Here is an 18,665-nt window from a genome sequence, read left to right as displayed (position 1 = left end):
GTTGAACTGAATCGATTGTCTCCGATTCATTCCAGCTCTTGTCCGAATCGGTCACTCCCGATTCGTTTCCGGTTCCAGGCCCTTCACCACATCGGACCATGTCCGGGTCTTGGCAGCTCTGTCCTTCTTGACTCTGCCACCGTTGCTGCTTGTTCCGACTTGTTTGGATGTGTCAACTTCCTCTGTTGACTCAGCTCCTTTCTTCTTCTTATCTCTCCCCTTGTCGGTTTTTCCCTTACCGGCGCAATCGACAGTCTCTTTGCCTTTGCCCGTTCTCCCCCTCAAGTGTGGCACGTTGAGATGCTGAACACATAGCATTTCGGTGAAGTGTTGCAACTTGTCTGATCCAAGCGGTTTGGTGAAGATGTTGGCAACTTGCCGATCCGTATGAACATGCTCACGCACGAAGTGGTAGTGCACTTATATGTGCTTTGTTCGAGCGTAGAATACAGGGTTCTTGGCGAGCTGCATGTTGCTTATGTTGTCGTAGTAGATCAGGATTGATGTCGGCACCTCGATCTGCAGGTCTTGCAACAATCGTCGAAGCCAAATGGCTTCACAGGTGGCAACGGTAGCGCCTCGGTATTCAGCCTCAATGCTCGAAAGGGCCATTGTTGGTAGCTTTTTGCTGCTCCACGCAACAGCCGCGCTACCAAGGGAAAACATATAGCTAGAGGTGGATAGGCGATCCGATGCATCGCCGGCCCAGTCGGCATCAGTGTAGTCGACTAGCTCTTCGGTTATACCATGCCGGTATAACAGTTCCCGTTCCTTTGTGCCACTCATATATCGCAAAATGCGATGCGTGCACAAAAGGTGCTCGACAGTTGGCTTTTGCATGAACTGGTTGATCACTCCGATCGGGTAACTGAGGTCGGGTCAAGTGATCGTCAAGTATATCAGGCTTCTGACGATTTGTCGGAACCGTTTCTCATCGCAAGCCGGTCTAGAGTCGGGACAGAGCTTCTAGTTCCGGTTCAGGGGTGTGGAGATCGGTCGGCATTCTGTCATGCCGAACTTGTACAACATATTCAACACATAGTGTCTCTGTGAGAGCAATATGCCGTCGGGGGTTCGGATCACCTCGATCCCAAGGAAGTAGTGAAGGTCCCCCAGGTCCTTCATTTCAAATGCATCCGACAACTGGGACTTGACTCGGCCGATTTCATCGAGTCCAGGTCTGGTGATGACTAGATCATCAACATACAACAAGATGCAAACTGGACCGTCCAGACCTTGCCGGATGAACCACGAAGAGTCGGACTTGGAGGCCGCAAACCCCATCTTACGCAACCGATGCGTGATCTTCACATTCCAAGCTCGAGGCGCTTGCTTCAGGCCATAAAGTGACTTCTTCAGCCAATATACCGTCGACTTGTTCATATCCGACTAGAAACTGGGGGGTTGGGTCATAAAGACCTCTTCTTCAAGATCGCCTTGAAGAAATGCATTCTTCACGTCCATCTGGTGAAGATGCCACCCCCATGCCACAACAACCACCAACACCACACGAACCGTCGTCATCTTCACTACCGGAGCGAAGGTCTCGTCGTAGTCGATTCCGTGGGTCTGCGCGTATCCCTTCGCTAGTAACTGGGCCTTGTACCAGTTAACCGAACTGTCGACATTGTACTTTACCTTGTACACCCACTTACATCCGATTGGTTTTACAGTGTCGGGGAGGGTCAACTAGGTTCGATGTGTCGTTGGCATCGAGTGCCCGCATTTCTTCCTTCATAGCGGCACACCAATTTGCGTCCTTTGCCGCGTATGCGTAGCTCTCCGGCTCACGCACTTCCGCTACCTTGGTCATGTACGCATAGTGATGTGCCATGTACTCATTGTACTCGTACCGCTTCACAGGGTTGTTTTGGCGGGAAGATCAGCGTAATCTATCGTTGTACCCGATTTGAGGCCCTTCTTGGCCGGTTCGGACTTCGTTCCCGAAGATTCGCCTTCTTCCTTACCGGAGTCGGATTCGCTCCGATTTGAGTCAACATTGCCGGTTTCGTATTCCGGCATCTTCTTCTTCCCCTTCTCTTTGCGCGGGGAGAGCACGACAGAGTCTCCACTACTCGTCAATTCCTCATCCAGCTGGTCATCCCAACTCAGCCGCTCATTCGGTCCACTAAACCGAAATGAGATCGGACTCTCTTCTAGAATGCCGAGGTCTTCATCTTCCATCTGGACCGGTTTAGGCTCACTAGCCTCATCCTCCGGTATCGGGTCGGGGTCGGAAGTTGGAGCCGGTAAGACATACCATGATGCCGTCTCATCAAACTCAACATCCTGGCTAACTCGGGCCTGCTACGTCTGGGGGTTATAGCATTTATACCTCTTTTGCTCATGCGAGTAACTGACCAGGATGCATTTCTTCGACTTTGCATCCAACTTCCTCCGCTTCTCATCCGGCACATGCACACATGCAATGCTACTGAATATCCGAAGGTGTCTCAAATTCGGCTTGCGCCCGAAATATAGCTCATGCGAGGACACCTTGTCACCGATCGGGTTTTGGATGTAGACGGCCGTCCAGACCGCCTCCCCCTAGTAGAAATGGGGCATGCTCTTCTCCTCCAGCATTACCCTTGCCGCGTTGACAATCAACCGGTTCTTCCTTTCGGCCACACCGTTTTGCTCCGGTGTGTATCTACAGCTGAACTCTCTTCGAATTCCTTTTTGCTGCAGATAACTGTTGAATTGGCCGGAAAAATATTTTTTTCCGCCATCCGACCGTAGGCACTTGATCTTACTCTCCGTTTCCCGTTTAACCAAGCTTTGTAGGTTCTGGAAACACTGGAAGACTTTGCTCTTCCGCTCAATGAGGTAGATCCATGTATGCCGGCTGTAGTCGTTGATGAAGGAGACGAAATACCGACTCCTGCCAAGACTAACGTTTTGTGCCGGTCCCCATACATTCGAATGAATAAGGTCGAGCTTGTTACGGCTCCGGTTTCGTTCGGTGGGGAATGGAAGACGGTGTTGCTTCCGGAGTTGGTAGGCTTCACATATTTGGGCCTTCCGGCCACTGAACTTCGGCAAACCGAAAACAACTTGTTTCGTTTCCAGGTCTTGAAGCCTCCGGTAATTGACGTGGTTGATCCGCTTGTGCCAGAGATCAATATCCGATTCAATCTTTTGTCCTTTGGCGAACAAAGGGGTGCCTACGTCATTGGTGTCGAGGATGAACATCCTCCCGTCTCTGCACCCTTGAGCAATAATCTAGCCCTCTTCCTCGATGAAGCACCCGAGGTGCGTAAACCGCACCTGCATCCCCTGGTCGACTATTTGTCCAACCGACACCAGGTTCTTCGTGATGGTCGGAACGTGTAATACGTTCATCAGCTTCCCCCTCTGTTCGACGTGGCTCAAAGGAACTTCTCTGACATGCACGATTGGGTGAGGAGTGTCGTCTCTGGTTTTGACGACCCCTGGTTGTTCCGGTTTCTCCGAGAAGGAGAACCACTCTTTGTGGCTCGTCATGTGATTCGATGCACCGGAATCAATGTACCACACTTCCTCCGATTTGGAAGTGGTCTTCTTCATCGAGTGAGCCTTGTGTTTCACCACCAAGGCTGGCCCTTTACCGACTTTTTCGGTTCTCTCTACCGGCCTTGCCAGATCTGGATCTGTCCGAATCGGCGCGCTTTTTCCAGCACTCGCTTTCTTTGTGGCCCTTTTTACCATAGTACCAGCATTCCGTGTCAGCCTCTAGCGCCGCCTTGAATCCCCCTGCTTGTGGAGGGTCCGGAACTACTGTCAGCACGTTCTCTGTGCCTTCGGTCCTGCTCTTGCCGGCCGCTACCATTGCGAGCCGACCCGCCTCGTCCACCACGCCCACGGGGCCGATCCGCCTCCTTGTACAACATCTGGGTGTCGGTGGGTGCACTTGTTGACACACCAACGTGGTTCTCCTCCACAAGGAGCATCGATTGTAAGTAAAAAAATGACGGCGTATTCTCTCGTGTACACATAGCAGTTCGGAACGCTCCGAACTTTGACGCTAGTCCCCTGAGACAGATCTGCACCATCTCGCTTCCTCGATGTTCACATTGATAGAGGCTAAGGAGTCACATATCTCTTTGATCTTCGAGGTGTAATCAGCCACCGATAAGTCGTGTTGTCGTAAGTTGCTCAACTCTTGTCGGAGTTGAAGCTTCTTGGTTGTGGTGCTTGCGGCAAAAATCTTCTTCAAATTTCCCCAAGCATCCTTTGGCGTTTTCACATTTCGAATATAGCTCAGAATTTGTTCACCCACACAAGACGCGAAGCAGTACAATACTCTTCTCGCCAACTGTTCCCACATCGGGAAATCTCTGTGTGTCGATTCGGGTGTTATGTCATTTGCTCCGTCGACATAGCTCCAGTAACCGTGCCCGAGTAGGTACTGGTGCATCTTGTAGGACCAAGATGCTTAGTTGTTTATGTCGAGCTTCTTGGTAGGAAGTGAGCTAGCCATGCCTCTATCCATTTTGTTTTTCTTATTTTTCTTGGTTGGTTTTCTTTTCAACCTATGTCGGCTACAGAGGTTCTCAACCCTCGCACTCTGATACCATGTAAAAGAATACGTTGTGCGGAAGCAATAGAAAACAGAACACAGAAACACAGGTTTAATGGAGAGCATAGGATATACACTGTATGCGGGAGAGACAGAGAGTGAGAGAGAGAGCACACAGAAACTCTATTAAAAAATAATACTCAATCTGTACATCGTATGTGTCCAGTGAACACTTTTATACAAGTCCATACGAACTGACAAAAGTACGGTGTACTTCAATGCTCATACGAGTGTCTGACACTAACTATGAGACATTAACTACTTTGTAGTCTAGGCTACTACTAGGCTTCTGGTTACTGTTTGATCCAACTAACCGGCTCCCCAGCTCACCGGCTCGCCGATCTGTCTCACTGATCCGGTTTCATCCTTCTGATGCTGATTCGGCTCAGGCTTATTCAGCCGATCCGGATTTGGTTGAGCTTGCTGCTCAACAGAGGTCAAATATGACCTATGAGACAAAAAATATTACATTTCACGTGATATGTGTGAAGGTGAGTAGTGACTCTCGATGTTCAACAACTTTACCAATGAATGTTGCAATCGAGAGTGCACATCGTGGTTGTGAGAGAAATTCGTGCAAGGACTGGGCTCGATCGAAGAGATGTGGAAAGCATGGTTGAATATGGTCAAAAGTAGAGCATTGTATCAAAGTGTGATACTTAGACTCTCAAACTTGTTTAGGGCAAAGTGTGCATAGTCGGCCACTCTCATCACTTGTGCCCCAACGCCCCGTGTCACATCTCAGAAGTGTAACATCCAACGACAAAAGTGGGCAAATCATTAGGTGTTTCTATTTTGAGCCATATGTAGCATTTATGTTCATCATTTTTTACGATTAACGCTTATTTCTCTATTTCCTTCTTAATTAAACATACCACCCCTCCTTGTCCTCTTCTTTGTCTTGTATTTTTCTCCTATATCAAAGAGAGAGAGAGAGAGAGAGAGAGTTTCCTATGGAGATGAGGAAGTCATTGGGTTCAATCCCTACATTCCAAAGTGGTAAGAGTTGTTGGAGGAGGAGAGAGAGAGAGAGAGAGAGAGAGAGAGAGAGAGTTGCCCAATGGAGACCAAGAAGTCATGGGTTCAACCCCTACATTCCAAAGTGGTAGCTAGTGAATTAAGAGATATGTATGAAGTATGAAACAGAGATATGAGGAAATTGGGTTTCGAACCCACGATGCAGTGCTTGTAGTGTAATAACAACTTACCACTAGGGTCAGCTAATTACAATAAAATAAAGAGATATGAGAGAGAGATAGATAGATAGAGAGATTATATTATCGTTTTCGGAGGTCAAATATGACCTATGAGACCAAAAATATTACATTTCACGTGATACGTGTGAAGGAGAGTAGTGACTCTCGATGTTCAACAACTTTACCAATGAATGTTGCAATTGAGAGTGCACATCGTGGTTGTGAGAGAAATTCGTGCAAGGATTGGGCGCAATCGAAGAGATATGGAAAGCATGGTCGAATATGATCAAAAGTAGAGCATCGTATCAAAGTGTGATACTGAGACTCTTGAACTTGTTTAGGGCAAAGTGTGCATAGTCGGCCACTCTCATCACTTGTGCCCTAACGCCCCGTGTCACATCTAAGAAGTGTAACATCCAACGACAAAAGTGGGCAAATCATTAGGTGTTTCTATTTTGAGCCATATGTTCATCATTTTTTACGATTGACACGTATTTCTCTATTTCCGTCTTAATCAAACATGCCACCTGTTGAGAATCAAGCTCAACTTGGTCTAATGTGTGAACTCACCTTGAGAGTGAATAGACACTCCAACGGTCAAGAGTCACCATTATGTCACCACTTTGTATTCTAGCATTTAGTATGAGTCATAGAATCATATTCTATGACACATAACTTATGAGCTTTCACATTCCCCATGCTCCATGAGTCTTGTAGTTAATGAAGAGAGAGGGTGACTAGATAAAGCACCCTCTTCCCACCTTGTAAAATGTTGAGTCTTTCTCCTTTGTTAATACACTTTACCTTGCGTATTCTCTCTGTCTTACTCATTCTCTCTCTCTCTCTCTCTCTCTCTCATACACACACACAATTCATATCTATTCCGCTGCACAGAATCCATCTCTTGATTCTTTACACCACCTCTCCTTGTCCTCTTCTTTGTCTTGTATTTTTCTCCTATATCAAAGAGAGAGAGAGAGAGAGAGAGAGAGAGAGAGAGAGAGAGAGAGAGAGTTGCCTATGGAGATGAGGAAGTCATTGGGTTCAACCCCTACATTCCAAAGTGGCAAGAGTTGTTGGAGGAGGAGAGAGAGAGAGAGAGAGAGAGAGAGAGAGAGAGTTGCCCAATGGAGACCAAGAAGTCATGGGTTCAACCCCTACATTCCAAAGTGGTAGCTAGTGAATTAAGAGATATGTATGAAGTATGAAACAAAGATATGAGGAAATTGGGTTTCGAACCCACGATGCAGTGCTTGTAGTGTAATAACAACTTACCACTAGGGTCAGCTAATTACAATAAAATAAAGAGATATGAGAGAGATAGATAGATAGAGAGATTATATTATCGTCTTCGGAGGTCAAATATGAACTATGAGACCAAAAAATATTACATTTCACGTGATACGTGTGAAAGTGAGTAGTGACTCTCGATGTTCAAGAACTTTAGCAATGAATGTTACCAATGAGAGAGAGAGAGAGAGAGAGAGAGAGAGAGAGAGAGAGAGAGAGCGAGGGGTATGGATAGGAATAATGAGAAAGTGGGGACCCACTCCCAAAAGAGGGGAGGGGCATTTCCTGTAATTATGTAAATCTTCGTTTTTCTCTCTGTTTTTGAGTGTTTTTTTTTTGTTCCTCTTTTCTGTTTCTGTTTCTGATAGATCCACAAATCTTTTCTGTGTTCAGAAGAAGACGGCGACGGGCGACGGGCGACGGTCGACAGTCGACAGTCGACGGGCGATGGCGATGGCGATGGCGATGACAGAGCTCGAAGCTCCCGCCCTGCTTCTCTCCGTCCCTTCCTCTGCGCAGAATCCAGACGCAGCAGAAGCAGAAACGGATGATGTAGAAGCAGCAGACGGAGAAGTAGACGAGAATGTCTCTGTCTCTGTCTCTGTCTCTTCTTCCTCCCCGTCTTCCGCTTCTTCTTCTTCTTCTTCCCAGGCTCTCTCTGTGAAGATCCTCCTGCAAGCTCTCAGCTATGTCTCGCGTGACCTCCCTCTCCCTCCCTCTGTCTTGGACGCCGTCTCTTCCATCTCCCAAATCGATCAGAAATCGACTCTTGCTCTTCTTTCTCCTTTGGACGAGTCTGTGCACGCGCACTCTCAGTCTCACGTGAGTTTTTTCCTTTCGTCTTCGTATACTTTTTTATTTTTTGGTGACAGAATATTCCTTCTTGATTTGGAAAACATTTGATTTATTTCTTCTTTTCGTTCTTTCTCAGTTTTTTTAATCTGCGGATTAATTTATTCTCATTTAAGAAAGCAGATAGAAGCTTGTTATCTTTCTTCTATTTGTTTTCTCTTATGTCTTTCTGTTTCAGAAAGTTTCCTTGTTCTTGCACAAATTAAAAGACATTCGATATCTTTCTTCTTCTTTGGCACAGAATTTTGGTGGTTTTTGTTCATGCTTTGTAATGGCATGGTTCGTTTAAAAGATAAAAATTTGAGACAAAATTAGATTCTAACAGGGGATGTAAAGGAATTTGAAATCTATCTAGGGGAACATTCTTTGAAGACTTAAAAGTATTAAATATCTTACCTTAAAAGTATTCGGCCGGTCTTGTTCTTGAAATTATAATGGCATGGTACGATAAGTAGACTTCAGGTCATGCAGTCAATATTTGTGAAGCTAGTGATGGGAATAGGTTTAGTAGGAATGTGGAGAAAATTGATATCTATGCATGGAATCTCTTCCTCAGAAACAGCAAAAAATTGAGTATCTTCTTTTTTTGAACAAAAGTTAGACAGTTTTTGTCCATGATTTGTATTGCTCTGGTAAGATGGGTAATCTACCTTTGTTAGTTGGTGATGTGATCATGTTTTTAGTGATGTAAAAGCTGCAGATATCCAAAGGGACTTTCCTTTGAGATCCACCGAAGTTTTTTTGGGTGGCAGCTTTTGTGGGTTGTGACTGCATGCTAAGATGAGTGGTTTTCCAATCATGCACTGAAAAATTGTGAATTCAGTGATATTGGTATGTTCAGACTTTAGCAGGGAATCAGGATGTGAATAGATACAAGTCTATTCAGCTAAAATTTCCATAAGAAAGCAGAAATGATTGGGTGTCTTCTTATTTTTCTTTTAGACTTTTGTGCTCCTGCAGTTTGGGGCATTGACTGTATTGGCCTCTTCATAGCCCTATTTAAAGATGAGTGGTTTGGCATGAGAATGATAGGCTTTAGATCATGCAGGTCTAATTTATGTAGCCGGTCATGCAACCAGGTTAGGTAAAATGTAAGAAAGTACAAAATCTATTGACATACTTGTCTTGGCTGTGGGGCTATGAGAAAACGATAAAATTAGTATTCATGGTAGACTGTGTTTGTAAATAATCGTGCCTACTCAATGATTATCACATCATAGAATTATTAGCCAATCTGCAGTTGGACCACATTGTGGGGTATTACCTACAAGGTTTCATGGTTCTAAATGTCCTGTGAGTATCTTCCTTTTATTTCTTATTTTCATTATTGCTAACTAATTCTTTAATTTGCCAATGTGTTAATGTGTAGTTAAGTTTGATTGTCTGTCCATTTCTCATTTAAACTTTGTTATCATTGGTTTGTACACAGAATTTGCCACAGGTTGAGGTGTCTCATCCAGGAAGCTTACCATCTCCACAAGGTTTATCAGGGGACTTAACATCTGAGAAGGGTAATCTTTAAGTTTTTAGATTTTGCATTTCTTGCTCTCTTCAAAACAGTTTTTGCAATTATTAGGGCCTCTCTTTTCTGAATGAAAGGTACAGATTAAAGATAAACTTGAAAGTTGGAACTTAGAGAACAATATCTTGTGAAAAATTTGTGTCTCTCTATTGAACCAAATCATTGCTGGAAAACAGTTATAGAAAGCGAAACTATATGAAACCAGCTCGTAGAAGACCATTCTGAAATTTGAATGTCATGCTTAAAATTAGAAATAATGGAATTTGTGCACACTAAGTAAATAACACATCAAATTCTGATTACTTGAAAGTTGCAGCTTAAGAAAATACCCCCTGGATCTTACAATTAGATTGTTGGTTTTTAGGAATGGCATTTGACAATGAGCAACTGATGGATACCACTGCTACAGTTTTGCATGCCCCTGAATGCCATACCAAAGATGGTCCCATCGAAAATGTAGTGTTGCCGCACAAGGTATAACCACATTTCTATTCATTTTCATAGAGATGTTAACCATAATTGTCCTCCATCTACTTATCATGGTACATACTATATTTACAGGGTATCAACGAGTCCTGCTGGACTACAGATCTCTCTGTAACATTTGAAGAAGTTCTAAGAGATGAGCGGGCCAAGCTTTCTTCAAGCTCATTATTGAAACAAGAGCTGAATGATAGAGTGGCAAAGAAACTCTCAAGTCGACTGCAGGATCTTGAAGGTAAATCAACAAATAAAACACAAGGATGGTATTTTGATGTTTGTGGAATGTGGCACGTGTATTGTAGAAATGCATATTATCTTTTTTTCAATCTGAAGTTTTTCTAATGTTCATTTTAGAAACACCATCATCTCTTGGGGATGAAGTGCGGATGAAATGTTTATTGGAGCTCCAAGGCCTTAAGGTAATACTCCACGCCTTCAAATATAACGTATCATATGTCATTTTATCCGAGTGCAATGGAAAAGTAAAAATGCCTGAAAATCATATACTTTTCCATAATCGATTTGATGTAGAAACATTATTGTTTACATTTACTATAGAAATAGCGATTTATATCTCGTAACAAAAGGAACAGTTCTTCCCTATTTGGAATGCTCTGGTGCATTCCTGAAGTCATTAAAATCTGTTGGAAACTGGAAACACAGTTTGATGAATATTTTACTGAAATCTGACGATGACAATGGATTGAAGAATGCGGTAGTATATTATCCCTATAGGATTATCTTTCCGAGTACTTCAGTTATAATGAGATGCATCCACATGCAATAACCTGAGGTTTAGCAAGTTTATGAACAGGCTGTTGACATATCAGCTCATGCCTCCTATGTCCAGGGTGGCTCCATGTTCAAATTCCATGGCCTTTATCATTCAGAGTTAAAAGATCACACATGGATCATGGTAAAGACACAAGTCGAAAAAACTAACTTTAGTTTTCTATATTGAACGGTACTCGAAACTGAAAATATAATTAAAACAAGTTGTCCAGGCCTACTTGAATATTTAGTAACTTTATAGTAATCTGGATTATTACTGCAGCATATGAGTAATGGTTGCATATACATGCCAACTGTAGTGTAGCCAAGGATATTCAATTCTACCATGGGTTTTTAGAGCCTAAAATGGTAGGAGGCGAGACAATGCTTTGTAACTTGCAAAAAACAAGAGGTTGCGGTGCTTTTCTGAAATGAAATAGAAAAGAAGGCTTGAGCAATGAATACATACGATAAATTATATAGAGGAATAGCTTGGATTAAGCCATAAGCTGCTTAGAACAGTATTCATGAGAAGTCATATTAAGAGCAGTGCATGGGTCCATTCAAGTATGAATCATAGAGGACATAAGACTTCAGATGTTTTAGACAGTCGGAAGTCCTAATTTTCTGGGTATTATTAAAAACAACAAATCCAAATATAAGTATCTATTGGAACCTAAACTACAAAAGTCAAGCATCTCTGGATTCCTAGAGACTTATAGGCGTGCAAGACTTTGAGTACATGTATCTATGTGATACTCAAGCGAGACAGCTCGTTTGAGGAAGGTTTGAAAGGAGGCCAAGAGGTTTGTTTCGGTACCATCTATGTGTAATGGTGGACTTGGAGTAAGAGCAATGAGACAGAAAATGGCTGAGGTGCAGAAAAACACAGAAGGAGAGGGAGGAGATGCAATATCTTTTTGGAGGCTTGTAATCATTTGTTTTTATGGGCAAAAGTATATTCTTTTATTAGAATGTGACTTTTGGGCACTTGAACTAGTTCTCATTGGCCAAGAGACCCAAATGTTCTAAAAGCTCTCAAGAAACCTATAGTGTGAAAGGGGGTTTCATAAATGTACAAATGGAGAATTCTTGGGCCTTTATACCCAATGAACACCCACTTAAGGGGCTAAGAGGCACATTGTTACTTTCACTAGCTGAAGACAATGTCGACATTGTGCCTTTGAGAGGCACTTAATTAATCCAGTCATTTCCTTAACGATATGATTATTCTGCTAATCATTAGCTCTACCTTTAAAATGGCTAAAATATATTCAGCCTTACTAATAGATAACACAGCCACCTTTTGCAATGTGGAACACCATGAAGTTGCACTACTGGCAACTGTAAATGCTTATCAGCTAGTGGATTTGTGTGTATCAACATTACCTCCCATATAAAAAATTACATAATCCTGGTAATTCCGGTGACACTTTCCATAACATAGCCATTTACTTCTTTTTCTTTTCAAACATCGCACAATTGACTTGATGGCTTCCAATATACCTTGCCAGGATTAGCCACGAACTTGTTGACTCCCATTGCTTGTGGAATGTCTGGGTTTGTAGCAACTATGGAACACATCAAAGAACCACAAGCTGAAGCCTATGGTACAGCATTTTTAGAATTGGCCGGGGCATTTTCTTTTGGGCTGTCTTTTTTTCTCAATTTAGCATGTGGCTGGAAAGGTACCCTTATTGTCTTTGCATTATTTATGTTGAACCTATCAAGCACTTTGTATATATAAAACAGCTGCTGCTGCCGTTTCCTCTTTGTCCTCATATCCAAGCTATGTTCAGCTTGGCCTAAATCTTTCATGGCAAAGGCTGGATATTGCTGGTCTTTAAGTGCATTAAGAGTACTTCTCTTTTTGCCACCAATAAGCATATCATCAACACATGGCATGATGGGGCTGCCATTGTCATCTCTTTTTGTGTAATGAGGAGATTCACAAGGGTTTCATCAGTCACAAACATTTTAATGTTGTAATGGCTTTTTTATTCAAGTTAGACCGTCAATGTCATCAAAGTGGTTGGCTTCTGACTTCCGAATGCATGATCACATTCCTTGAGAAATACCACACATCCTAACCTTCCTCAAATCAAAGCTTGTGCAGTGATTTACTGATCTCATACAATGATTTTAGATCGCTTGTAATTTTGGCCATTTTTACCCAAAAATAAACTCCAAAAATAAAGTCAATTTATTTCTGGGATTTAATTACAGAAATTAAAAAAATTGTCATTTTTGAAAGTAGCTATTTGAGAGGCTTCTAGGTACTGTGGAGATCACATGGAACAATTTGAACTGGATCTGTATATACTGCTGCAATGAAGTTTTCTTGCAATGGGATATCTACAAACAATGTTATCTATTGGGTTTCTCCTGTTTGGCATTGCTTTGAACTTGTTCTCATGATGAACTTCTCCAAGACGATTGAAGTGCTTGGAGAACTGAATCAACAGCAACATTCTTTTGTTTGCATTGATTTTTCTCGAGAGATATAACCTTCCTGTAATACCAGTTATAGTAGCTGGAGGCCAATAATTTCGTTTTGATACAACTTGTGTGCAATAGTGAACTTGGAGTAGGAGTGACATGAGAGGGAGGAAATACCCTTTTGGTTTTTGGAGTCCTCCGATGAACTGTTTTAAGGGGGAAAAGCGTATTATTTATGAGAATTGATTTAAGGTAGTTCACGCTGACCAAGTGATCCAGATATGTCCTAGAAGCTCTCAAAAAGGTTATAGTTTGAAAGGGCCTTTGTAAGTGTGGCTATTTTTTAATGGCATACGTGGATCCATAATTTTGATGCTCTAGGCGCGTAGAATTAATTAACGAAGGCAGCAGGTTAATAGCTAGGCAATACATTATTCAACCAATATGAAGAACAACTATTGGCTAGCAGATTTTATAAACAAAATCTTTCAAGGCCAACCCAAAATACGACCTCAAAATTAGCAAGCCACAATTCCTTTGCTTGTGGAAAACAAGCTGCTGAGGATTCATTTCTTAATTTTACAGAGGAAATTAATAAAGTTTTTTTGCTAAATTAAGTGTGCAACACGAGATGCATATGTTAGATAGTAACTAATCATATCCAACTTCTACCATTGAATACTACTGTGGTAAATGGAAAATTTTTCTGAATCAAATGTTATTTACTTTGTTTTGTTGACAGCTAGCTGCTTTACAGAAGAAGGTGCGCTCTGACATTTTGGCAGAAAAACACCTACAAGAGGCTTGCTCTACTGTGGATAAACACATTTTTGACTGGAGTCTAATGCGTCTTGTTCGAACATCAGCATCATTTTTTGGATCTTTACATGGCGATGGATTTATCTCGGGCTTATCTCCTGGAGAAGCTGACGAGAGACTTCGTCGTAAGAGGGAAGCAGAGGTAAAACACTTATCTGAAAAGAAAAGAAAAGGTCATCTGGATGGTCCATAATATATTTTCTAATTGCAGAGACAAAGGCGTGTAGAGGAGGAGGAGCAGGCAAGAGTTGCTATGAGAAAGAGAAAGTTTTTTAATGAGTTGCTCAATTTAGTTCGTGAGGTTCAGCTGCAAGGGCAGTCAGTATTTAAAAAGAGAAAACAGAGGAATGATAATGTTCAGGTTTGTATTTATTATTTCATTAGAGCATAATTTTTTATCATAACCTTGTATTATACAATCTAACTAAACTGTAACAATATGCAGGCATGGCACGGAAAGCAAAGACAGCGTGTAACACGTGCTGAAAGATTAAGATTCCAAGCTCTGAGGGCAGATGATCAAGAGGCTTACATGAGGATGGTTGAGGAAAGTAAGAATGAGAGGCTCACAACTCTTCTTCAGAAAACTGATGAGCTCTTACAAAGTTTGGGTGCCATGGTTCAGCAGCAAAAGGATGCCGATCGGGCTGATGTTGTAAAGAAAGAGAAGTCAAAGGACAAATCCAAAGAAATTGGCAAAGGCTTGTCTGAGGTCTCTTCTCCGAGACAAAGGCTGAGTGCAGAAGAAGAAATTGAGGAGCCTTCTCCTAAAAACCTTATCCATGAGAACATGGATGAATCACTATCTTTATCTGATCATGATGGAGAAGGATCTGTGAAGAAGAGGGATCTTCTTCAGGGACAGCGGCAGTATAACTTATTGGTTCACTCAATAGAGGAAAAGGTGAAGGATTCTCACTGTAAAGATTTTATTTTTGTTCTGATACATGCAGATTATGTCAGTCTTTTAACATTGGGAGTTAAAGTTAATTTAATTGTTTTCTGGCTTAACATACAATCATAGATGGTTTAACTAACCATGGTGTACCTTGGTATTTTTTAATACATCATCTATGGGAGAAGACAAGACATGTGGTTTTAACTAATTAGAGGTGTTGACATCTGGTTCAGGTGACTAAACAACCAACAATGCTAACAGGTGGAGAGTTGCGGCCATATCAACTTGAAGGTCTTCAATGGATGTTATCTCTTTACAACAATAACTTGAATGGCATTCTGGCTGATGAGATGGGACTTGGAAAGACCATTCAAACCATAGCGCTACTGGCTTATCTCATGGAAAACAAAGGGCTTTCTGGTCCTCATCTTATTGTAGCACCAAAAGCAGTTCTACCAAATTGGGCTTATGAGTTTTCAACCTGGGCTCCAAGGTGATGAATCTTGCTATATACCTACATGCAAACTGCATAGGGCGAATTCAGGAACAATCACATATCTTGGTAGTCCATGTCTTTTAGTTAAAGTGCCTGCTTTGAGTTCTAACATAAGAATCTTTATTCAGCATTGTGGCACTACTATATGATGGAAACCGAACGGATCGCAAGGACATAAGGCTTGTATACAAAGGAGAGAGCAAATTCAACGTTTTAATAACACATTATGATTTGATTATGAGGGACAAATCGTTTTTGAAGAAAATAAATTGGCACTACATGATTATTGATGAGGGACACCGGTTGAAGAATCGAGATTGTAGACTATCACAAACATTGGTGAACGAGTATGATCCTATCTTTACTTCTTTTTTGTGTTGTTATAGCATATGCATGATCTGATTATCGAACTTTCAGATTTAAAGTAATTGCAAATTTGAATAATTTCTTTCTTCCCTGGATTCTGTGATTATGCAAGGCATCTCAGTTTGTTCATTGAACCTCAAGAATGTAGTGTAAATTGGAGCAAATGAAGTTTTTGATTTGTGGCATGTTCTATAGTTTAGATTTACTGGGCTCAAGGTGAGGCATGTTATACAAATGCCTATAATTGGTTTACAGGTGTATGGATATACTATAACTTATCGTTGTGAACTTTCAAATTTCAGTAGGGTCAGTCATCAAACACACTCTTACACACATAAATAATCTTGTGCAGTTAGGAAGTTATAAATAAAAACAAACGGTAATGGCAACCTCAAGTTCAATGGATTCTTGGTAAATTTGGATCTTAATTTACAAATACTGGATTTATTTTTCCAGATATCGTATTCGGCGAAGGCTTCTTTTAACAGGAACGCCAATACAGAATAGCTTACAGGAGCTTTGGTCTTTATTGAACTTCCTGTTGCCTGCTATTTTCAATTCTTCTGATAACTTCGAAGACTGGTTCAATGCTCCATTTGCAGATCCTTCAGAAGTGTCTCTAACAGAGGAGGAACAACTTCTTATCATTCGTCGACTTCATCAGGTAAATAGACATGTCAATATTTTGAGGCAACATTTTATGGTTTGTTGACCTAATTAATTGTGAAGTATTTTTCTTGGACTAAGTAAACTTGTTGCGTATATAAATTTCAGGTTATAAGACCTTTCCTTTTGAGGAGGAAGAAGGCAGAGGTTGAGAAGTTTTTACCAAGCAAAGCTCAAGTCATTCTGAAGTGTGATATGTCTGCGTGGCAGCGTATCTACTATCAACAGATAACAGAATCTGGCCGTGTTGGACTCGACTCCGGTATGTTTGTTACCGACATATTTTAAATCTCGTCTGTTTTAATTCTGACCTTAGCAGTAAGATGAAATATTTGAATATCATATTAATGTAAATTGTGCCTTCATGATTTTTCCAATGTTAGAAAGTGTGCGAACATTTGGTTTGTGTACAGGTGCTGGAAAATCTAAGGGTCTGCAGAACACTGCAATGCAGCTACGGAAATGTTGCAATCATCCTTATCTTTTCTTAGAGGGTGGCAGATACAATGTGTACAAGAAAGATGAGATTCTTCGGGCTTCAGGGAAGTTTGAGCTATTAGATCGTCTTTTACCAAAGCTAGAGAGGACAGGCCATAGAGTGCTACTTTTCTCCCAAATGACACGGGTTTTGGACATATTAGAGATATATTTGAATTTCCAGGGTCTCAAATATTTAAGATTAGATGGAACAACAAAGACAGAGGATCGTGGCTCACTTCTTAGGAAGTTTAATGCTCCTGATTCTCCGTATTTTCTTTTCCTTCTGAGTACTCGTGCTGGTGGGCTTGGTTTGAACTTACAGACAGCCGATACTGTTATTATGTTTGATAGTGATTGGAATCCTCAGATGGATCAGCAAGCAGAGGATAGAGCACATAGAATAGGACAAAAGAAAGAAGTTCGCGTGTTTGTCTTAGCATGTGTTGGAACGATTGAGGAGGATATTCTCGATCGTGCGAAGTCAAAGATGGGGATTGATGCAAAAGTAATTCAAGCAGGGCTTTTCAATACAACCTCCACAGGTAACTCATTGAATATTTTCAACTTTTTGCCTTAATGTTTTGATTGCCTGTTTTGAGTTGACCCTCATTTCAAATGTATTGATATGCATATTTCCTATTTTAGCACAAGAAAGGCGTGAATTGCTTGAATATATTATGCGAAGGGGCGCACAGTCTTTAGGTACTGATATTCCAAGTGAGAGAGAGATCAATCGTCTCGCAGCCCGAGGTGAGGATGAGTTTCGGTTCTTTGAAGAGATGGATGAGGAAAGACGGAAGAAAGAGGGTTACAAGTCGAGGCTGATGGAGGAACATGAGGTTCCTGAATGGGTGTTCAGTTTCTCAAAGAATGAAAATCAGTCACAGGATGTTGAGCCAGGTGAAATCTTGACAAAGCGCAAAAGGAAAGATATCACGTATGCTGATTCATTGACGGAAGCACAGTGGTTCAAAGCTCTTCAAGGAGAGGATGCTGATGAGGCACTACCCCCCAAAAGGGCGAAAAAGGACTCAGAATCACAATACCTTACATCACCTGAACCCGTTCTTAATCAAGAGTGTCAAGAGGAAAAATATTGTTCACCGGTGGAAGGAAGTGTATCATATGATGAAGATGAATCTAGTAATTTTGAAGAGCAATCAGTATCGAAAAGAAAAGCTATGGGAGGGCAGAACAACTTTGATTTAGTCGAGGAACCTTCTACTGATGTAGAGCAGTTCAGGGGAACCAAAAAGCTGCAGGTTTTGAAGTTGAAGAACCCGAAGAAGCTAGTTACTACTGCTGAAGAATCACCAGCAGTGGTGATGCCTAGTCACTACAACTCACAGAATTCATTTGATGAACACCCGATGAATTGGAAAGGTTTGAGAAGGAAAAGAAGTAATCATGGTGCTCATGCTCAGACAGATGATAATGGGCAGAGCTCATGGACAGGAGGATCTAAAGGTTATAGTGAAGATTATTAGAGCTGTAAGGGATCTAAACAAGATTGTTATGGAGGGGGTGAGATGTATATTGAACTTCAACCTGGTCTCTGCATTAAAGGATCTTTGAATGACTGTAAAGGAATACTATCAACTAGTATAAGAATGAACTAGGTGGTAAGAGGCCGCTCACTGTATATTTATTTGTCACTGGTGATGAGCGACGTCTTTTATGCAATAGACCGCCATCGAAATGCTTTATGCCATGTATACGTATTGTAAGGTCTGGGACACATTTCTTAACATAAGGCTTAAAATGCTTTATTTTGCAATGTACACTCTTAATACAAAATATACAGAGCCATTTTTTTGAGCTTTGTTTTA

At 41.6% G+C, this 18,665-nt stretch overlaps 1 protein-coding gene and 1 long non-coding RNA gene across 2 annotated transcripts; both read left to right on the top strand.

Moving 5' to 3' along the window:
• The first annotated feature begins 7,459 nt into the window (after positions 1 to 7,459).
• On the top strand, positions 7,460 to 18,665 carry LOC147851063 (putative ATP-dependent DNA helicase CHR12). Its single transcript, XM_087335460.1, has 14 exons — positions 7,460 to 7,866; positions 9,326 to 9,407; positions 9,783 to 9,892; positions 9,980 to 10,136; positions 10,256 to 10,320; positions 13,854 to 14,072; positions 14,142 to 14,291; positions 14,376 to 14,834; positions 15,062 to 15,321; positions 15,453 to 15,671; positions 16,147 to 16,354; positions 16,465 to 16,618; positions 16,770 to 17,378; positions 17,482 to 18,665. Exons 1-14 carry the CDS (start codon positions 7,492 to 7,494, stop codon positions 18,321 to 18,323), a joined length of 3,909 nt encoding a protein of 1,302 aa, XP_087191586.1. The 5' UTR covers positions 7,460 to 7,491; the 3' UTR covers positions 18,324 to 18,665.
• LOC147851064 (uncharacterized) lies at positions 12,063 to 13,325 on the top strand. The gene is made up of 2 exons (XR_015531587.1): positions 12,063 to 12,360; positions 12,425 to 13,325. It is a non-coding gene; the product is annotated as an uncharacterized LOC147851064 (long non-coding RNA).

This window comes from Azolla caroliniana, unplaced genomic scaffold (assembly GCF_043228905.1).
Source record: "Azolla caroliniana isolate FFs.n. ecotype wild unplaced genomic scaffold, voAzoCaro1.0.p SCAF_20, whole genome shotgun sequence".
Classification (NCBI taxonomy): Eukaryota; Viridiplantae; Streptophyta; class Polypodiopsida; order Salviniales; family Salviniaceae; genus Azolla; species Azolla caroliniana.
The sequence above is the reverse complement of the archived record's forward strand: the minus strand, read 5'-3'. Positions and strand labels throughout refer to the sequence as shown.

What these genes read in the sequence shown, in the direction of transcription:
- LOC147851063 (XM_087335460.1), top strand. Translation starts at nt 7,492, where the DNA reads ATGGCGATGGCGATGGCGATGACAGAGCTCGAAGCTCCCGCCCTGCTT. An exon ending in ACGCGCACTCTCAGTCTCAC is followed by an intron (nt 7,867 to 9,325) that starts GTGAGTTTTTTC and finishes GTTTGTACACAG; the next exon opens with AATTTGCCACAGGTTGAGGT. An exon ending in CCGTGTTGGACTCGACTCCG is followed by an intron (nt 16,619 to 16,769) that starts GTATGTTTGTTA and finishes GTTTGTGTACAG; the next exon opens with GTGCTGGAAAATCTAAGGGT.